The 6,962-nt window shown below is 44.0% G+C and overlaps 1 protein-coding gene across 1 annotated transcript; it reads left to right on the forward strand.

Moving 5' to 3' along the window:
- The first annotated feature begins 1,328 nt into the window (after positions 1-1,328).
- Positions 1,329-4,719, forward strand: CXCR4 (C-X-C motif chemokine receptor 4). The gene is made up of 2 exons (XM_064155700.1): positions 1,329-1,454; positions 3,095-4,719. The coding sequence occupies exons 1-2, from the start codon at positions 1,416-1,418 to the stop codon at positions 4,154-4,156; spliced, it is 1,101 nt and encodes a 366-aa protein (XP_064011770.1). The 5' UTR covers positions 1,329-1,415; the 3' UTR covers positions 4,157-4,719.
- The last annotated feature ends 2,243 nt before the right edge of the window (positions 4,720-6,962 follow it).

A 6,962-nucleotide genomic window follows, 5' to 3' on the forward strand; every position in this document is an offset into this window, starting at 1 on the left:
AAGAATGCCCTTCTCCCTTCTTCTTTCCATTCCAAATTCCAACTGTAAAGAGTAAATCTATATAGCTAAGTCAATTATTCTCAATATTGTTACTCGTTATGCTATGAGCTGTGAAACTGGGGGGGGGAGGTGACAACACACTCTTATAATCAACATTTTTTCCTGCAAATTAGTTTAGCTGCATGAATATCAACAGGGCTGAGACCCCAGAGACAACTGTAAAGGAAATCCGCTATTCTCTTTTATATTTCTTTGTATTTGGGTTGGTTTTCCCTTGTAAACCTAATTTACGATTGCTGACTTTATCTTACACAATTTCATATATCTCCCTCCTTTGATTTTCTGGTTTTGTTTGTTTGTTTTGGGGGTGGCGTGGTGGTTTGTTTCTTTGTTTCCCCGGATTATCCAGCCACTGAAAAGAGATCATTACTAAAGACATTTGCTTTTCACATTGAAAAAATTACTGAGGCTGAGACTACGCGGAAAGATAAGCGGTGTTACAGTGGGACAATAAAGAACTCACTGCTTGCTATTTTTAGATGACAAGACATTGAGCATACAAATCCATGGTTTTAAATTAAGTCAGCAGCACCATCATTATTATGACAATGTTTTATTTTCTTCTCGGTTTCCCTTGTTTCCTTAAGATCCTGTGATGTGCCAAAGCCTTTTGGTAAAAAAGCTATCACCATATCTTAGACATGCTAACAAAGCACCTGCAGGTCTTCGTCAGATTTCTCACCCAAACCTAGAGACGCCAGAGGAGTTCAGTGGGCAGCCTGCAACCCGCTCACCTTGCAGCTCACTCACCTTATAGCTCCTGACAGGTTTGCAGAACCTCTCACCCACTTGTAAAGACCCTAACATTTACTTTTTGCCTCTCCCAGTGCACTTTCCGGGGTGGTAGATAACTCTGAGGACTGAACTGAGTACATTTCGAAGGGTATGCAGGACCTCTGCTCTTCCCCCTGTATCACCATTTCTGGACCAGTGACTTCAGTCGGGGCTCGCCCGGGGTACCCATGGCAACAGGGGGCCCGACAACACACTTCAAAGCGTTTTCTTGAGGGAAAACTCAAAACCCGCTTGTAAGCGCACATCAATCAGAGGGTAGTAAATGCCCCTCCTGTAAGGAGCGACGCCCCCGCGGGCGCTTGGGGCAGGTGCAGGTCCCCTGTCCCGGCTCAGCAGACAAAGAATGGGTCCAAGGCGCCCGGCTGGAGCCCGGGGCGCGGTGACACCCGCCGGGGAGGAGCCAGGCGGGGCTGCCCCGGGGGCGGGGGGGCGGCGGCGGGGAACTTATAAGAGCCGCGTCCCGCCAGAAGAGCTCGGGCGGGTGTTTGGTGTGACTGAGTGGCGGCGCTGGGAGAGGCGCAGCGGTACCAGCAACTTGAGAACGCAGAAGCAACCGCTCGATGGCTCAGAGCATGGACAACAGCCTCGACAGCCTGGATGTAAGTGCCGGGAGCTGAACGGGGCCACAGCCCTGGCTCCCCGCCGTGCTCGCCCATGTGCGGGCTGTTTGCAAACAAAGGTGCCGCGCTGGAGGCTGCGGCCGTAGGCGGGCGGGGGTCGCCCCCCGGAGGAGCAGGGCCGGGGGCAAGGCGCGGAGCTCGGCGCTATGCAGCCTCCCGCTCCCCGGTCCGCGTCACTGCGGGGGTCTGCGAACAGGCAGCGCTCGCTCCTGGCGCTCTTGCTCAGCTGCGTCTGGTTGCAGCCATTCGGACCTTGCTACAGCCACTGCTGGACTCCTGCTTCTTTCCTTCAGCTTTGCTGTTTGGCCATCAGTTTAAATGACATGCGGCGCCTTTGTGGGCTCAGAAACACGGGTAGAGCAGTTACAGATACGGGAGCGATGAGGGGGAAGCAAGCGAGGAAGTTTGGAGTGGTTTGACTGCAGGGAACGGCACCTCTCTCTCTGTCCTGGTGCCCGCCCTAACCCCGCCCGGGTACCGGTGTGCCGGAGCGCGGGGAGCAGCGGCAGCGCCCAACCGGCCCCTCCCGAAACACGCTGGTCCGGAGTCCGCTCTTCTGTACGGGGGCTTGAGGGGGCTGAGGAGCGAAAGGGAGATCTCCGGCAAGTTCCAGCTTAGGTCCGCAGCTTGTTCCCGCAGAGAGCGGGTGCACCCATGTGCGAAGTGCCGCGGGAGCCCCGAGGCGCATCCTGTGCGGAGCTGGTGGGGGTGGGCTGCAAGGGCATGGAAACCACCCTCTGAAAACCTGAGGAATAGGACAGAACCAGGTGGCACTCGCCCGCTTGCTTTGCTTTTCAGCGTGGTGGCCAAAACCGTTGGTGGTTTCCTGATGTGCTTTCATGCCCTCACCAGAATTTCGCTTCCTTTTTCCACTGCTGAACTTAGTTGAACAGCCGCGCTACAGCCCAGCACCAGCCAGCTTCACCCCTGCCCCGCCGCGGCGCAGGGAGGGGAACAAAGGGAGGGAACGTGGCTGGTTGCGGCGACCCTCCGTGGGGTTTGAGTTCCCTTGCTTAAGGTCACCTCTCTCTTTTCCTTATGGGCTTTGAGGTTTTTTTTTTCCCCCCCTGTATCTGTGTGTAGAGCTGTCAATTGCTTCTCAGCAGGGAATTCTTCCTATTATTTATCTTTTATTACATCAGCCAAGGGAACCTTCTCTATTTCTCCTTGACCCCATTCCCTTAATGGGAAGGGATTTTGGAGAAGCAGCATTTGTCCCGAGTAATTTTGGTTTTTTCCTATAACTCTGTCCCAAGTGTTAAATGTCATGGGTAACATTCTGTGCAGACAAACCTTTCGCTTCCAGCACTTCTGTGCTCTTTCATTTGCAATACTGAGTACTGAAGTGTACAGAGCCAACACCACTTCTGGGAGTAGTGATTGTCTATTTCCTTTCATCCCCATACCTTTCTTACAAGATCTCACAGAAAGACAAAGGAAGTTTTTTTACTCATTCTTATATATATGTATAAATAATATTTTTCCATCTAGTGTTTGAAAAGTTTGTCTGTTCATGTTGGAGACTGTTCAACCAACTCTTTAACATGCAAAATGAGTTTTTAGATGCAGAGTGAGCTTTTGCAGAGGAGATAACATCCTTTCTTTTTTTTTTTTTCCAGCTGTCCTCTGGGTTAATTATTGAATTTTCTGATAATGGCACGGATGAGATTGGTTCAGGTGACTACGGAGACTATGGAGAGCCATGCTTTCAGCATGAGAATGCTGATTTCAACCGGATCTTCTTGCCAACAATCTACTCCATCATCTTCCTAACGGGAATAATTGGCAATGGATTGGTTATTGTTGTTATGGGTTACCAGAAGAAACAAAGAAGCATGACTGATAAATACAGGCTGCACCTCTCTGTGGCTGACCTCCTCTTTGTCATCACCTTGCCATTCTGGTCTGTGGATGCAGCCATAAGCTGGTACTTTGGGAATGTCCTGTGTAAGGCGGTTCATGTCATTTACACAGTCAACCTCTATAGCAGTGTCTTGATTTTGGCCTTTATAAGTTTAGACCGTTACCTGGCAATAGTCCATGCTACTAACAGCCAGCGACCACGAAAGCTGTTGGCTGAGAAAGTGGTGTACGTAGGTGTATGGTTGCCAGCTGTGCTTCTGACAGTGCCTGATATAATCTTTGCCAGTACTAGTGAAGTAGAAGGAAAGTATCTCTGTGATCGCATGTACCCACATGACAACTGGCTGATTTCTTTCAGATTTCAGCATATCTTGGTAGGACTTGTCTTGCCTGGTCTAATAATCCTGACATGCTACTGTATTATAATATCTAAGCTGTCACATTCAAAAGGCCACCAGAAGCGCAAAGCCTTGAAGACAACTGTTATCCTCATCCTTGCCTTCTTTGCCTGCTGGCTGCCATATTACATCGGCATCAGCATCGACACGTTCATCTTGTTAGGAGTCATCAGACATCGTTGCAGCTTGGACACAATTGTGCACAAGTGGATCTCCATCACTGAGGCCCTGGCATTCTTCCACTGTTGCCTGAATCCAATTCTGTATGCCTTCCTGGGTGCCAAATTCAAAACATCAGCACAAAATGCCTTGACATCAGTTAGCAGAGGATCAAGCCTCAAGATTCTTTCAAAAAGCAAACGTGGGGGACATTCTTCTGTTTCCACAGAATCCGAGTCTTCAAGTTTCCATTCCAGCTAACGCTGCTTCTTGCCATCATTTTATAAACAGACACTTTAAAGTTGTGCAAGACTTCAGAAAAAAAAAAAAAAAACAAGACTGACCATAATGTACAGATTTATTTGCAGCTGGAATTTTATATTGTTTCTTTAGTCTCTGTGAGTTTTAATTGATCTATTTATATAAAAAAACCCTTTCGTATTGATGACAAACTGTCTAGGCAGGTCCTGTGGACAAGTGGTTAGTTCCCAAAAGTTTTAGTGCTTGTCTGTATGTATAGAGGTGAACTAAACACTTCTGGATTGTAGCAAATGACTTTTTAAAGTTCTAGAAAATACTTCTCTGTTGTTTATATGTAAATGTTTTCAGTGTTGCTGTTATGGTTTTTAAATTTCGGGTGAAGATTTTTACCTTACAAGACGTTTGGTTTACAATAGCTTAACTCTGCTGTAGAAATGGCACTTATAACCAAAGCCTTCTCTGTTACCTGCTAGGTGTGTGGGTTTTTTTTCCCCCATTCTCGGTTAATTGGTGGTTTGCAAAATGTTTTGTCAAGGTAAATAAAAGTATATGCTGAAACATTATTTTGACTGATACTTTTTCTTTCTGATTAAATATTTTTCTCAGTGCTTTGATTTGCAATTCTTGAGGCACAATGATCTCTTTGAAAATTGAATGGCTCTTCAATGAAGAACAGGAAAATGAGTTTCAGTACATAATGATTATTCAGTTGACACCTATGAGTTCTAAGTAATTTGTCCTTTTCACCAGAATACATTTACTCCAGTTAACATCATCTTTAGAATGACTTGGAACTATCACTTTAAACGAGCAACTTATTGAGGATGAAATAACTCAAACCCAATCTATTTAAGCAATTTAAGTTTTACAGCATTTTAGGATTACTGTATATGACTAACCTTCATGCCATGCATATAAAATCAATCCTACATTTTTGGTGTTTTTTTGCTGTTCCTACAAGTTTAGATCCACATGTTAATAATTACCAAAAGTAGCTGAATCAAAGTTGTTTTGCTACTTGACATTGCATCTAGACTAGAAATAAAGTTATTTGTGTATGTCCTCTGTGGAAGAAAATAGTTTTCCCCTGTGGAGCTCTCACTCTCCTGCCTACACCCACTTTTAAAATGATGATTATATTAAGAAAAACATTCCTAGTGTTCTGTGTGCCATTTTTTTTTTCTAGTAGGAATCAGCCAGACTATGGAATTTTCAATAATTATTATTCATATTTCATGTTAGCAGGGTGCATTTGTAAGAAATTAATATCCATGAGGACAGTAGCCCTTGAGAATATTTGTGTGTTCCTACACTGGAAAAGCCCCTGAAGCCAAACAAGCAAACACAACTGTTGCTGATCTATAAATAATTTAACAGTTTGGAAGTTTAAATAACTAAATAAATAAAACCTACCCTTCACACAACTGAAGAAAGTAGCACAGATGTTGCAGTGATATTACTTAGAAATAAAGTGTTTTACAAGCGGAGCACTTTAGTGATTTACTGGATCATGCACCACTGTGATAAAGTACACATTGTTACATCCTTTACTTTGAATATTTTCATAAACACAAGAACTTTCTGTTTTCAACTTCCCTCCTCTCCAGTCACAAGGCTTCAACCTTGGCTGCAAAGTGCCCACTTTTCCCCTTGCAATGGTGGTAGTAGCCATCTGATTCTGTGTTGAGCTGATTCAATTTGCTGAACCAGCACAAAACTGACCTGGCAAGGTTTAAAAAAATTACATTTCCATCAGTTTAATGAACTGAATGAGCTAAACGAGGAATCCAATGAGTACTGGAAAAGTGCAAGACTATGTAACCTGGAGCCAGGCACAGGAAGAGAAAAGTGAGATTTAAAAACAAAAGAGGAAGCCGATTCCTCCCCTTTTAGCAGCTAAACTTCTAGATCAGTTAATTCTAATGCCTATCTTCGCTCAACATAAATTAACAACAGAAAAGATGCAGTCTAAAGAAACAAAAGGTCTCACTTTCATCAAGTTGTTCCTCATTAAGAGTTGAGAAATGAGGGAAACATGGTGTAGGAGCAGAAGTTCTTAAACGGTTTGTTTTTGTTGGTCATTTGTGTGTTTTCTTAATTTAGTGAGGGTTTCCCCCGTGAAGAATTTGTTGTTCTAAATGATTCTGATTTTCACCCCAGCCCAATCAATCACTGTGATTTAATTGCACTTATAAAATACTTACTGGCTATCAACACGCTGCTGCTTATTTGTTGAGGAAATGTTTAGAGCCCTCTAGCATTAACTTAGATTATTCCCATTATACTTCCGTCAGTCAACTGTTACCTCAAGTGGAGAGTTAGCAGGAAAGAGGGTGCCAGACAGCATAAACCCATCAGTCCATGTTACTGCCAAAGAGAAGCAAACAAATAACAGAAAGCATTTGTGTAGAAAAGAAATTAGCAAAATTAAAACATAACCGGTGCTGCAGGGGATGAGACCTACATTAGTTTTATAAAACCACCATTGTTTTCAGTAGATTTAATGATAGTACAGACAGAAGAAAAGGAGTTTCTCCTTGAAAAGGAGTTGTAAGACCATTGGTGTTTGTCTTCAGCAAGAGAAATTAGTCAAAAGTCACAGGTATTTCTTTTTAAGTAACCTGATATAGCTATAAATGTGAATGCAACATACAATTATGGAGCAAATATTTGCAAAATGAATGAAATTGCCATTAGGAAAAATAGTAAGAAATTATGGATCCATTCCTGTCCTTTTACCTCGAAGTAAGTCAGAGCAAATCAGGCAAATTTCTCTCAAAGTCACTGAGCTATTCCAAACATACCA

This window comes from Pogoniulus pusillus, chromosome 2 (assembly GCF_015220805.1).
Source record: "Pogoniulus pusillus isolate bPogPus1 chromosome 2, bPogPus1.pri, whole genome shotgun sequence".
NCBI lineage: Eukaryota > Metazoa > Chordata > Aves > Piciformes > Lybiidae > Pogoniulus > Pogoniulus pusillus.

Excerpts from the sequence above, each read along its gene's own strand:
- CXCR4 (XM_064155700.1), top strand. The coding sequence starts at position 1,416 with ATGGCTCAGAGCATGGACAACAGCCTCGACAGCCTGGAT. Across the intron at positions 1,455-3,094 it reads ACAGCCTCGACAGCCTGGAT|CTGTCCTCTGGGTTAATTAT; the intron begins GTAAGTGCCGGG and ends TTTTTTTTCCAG.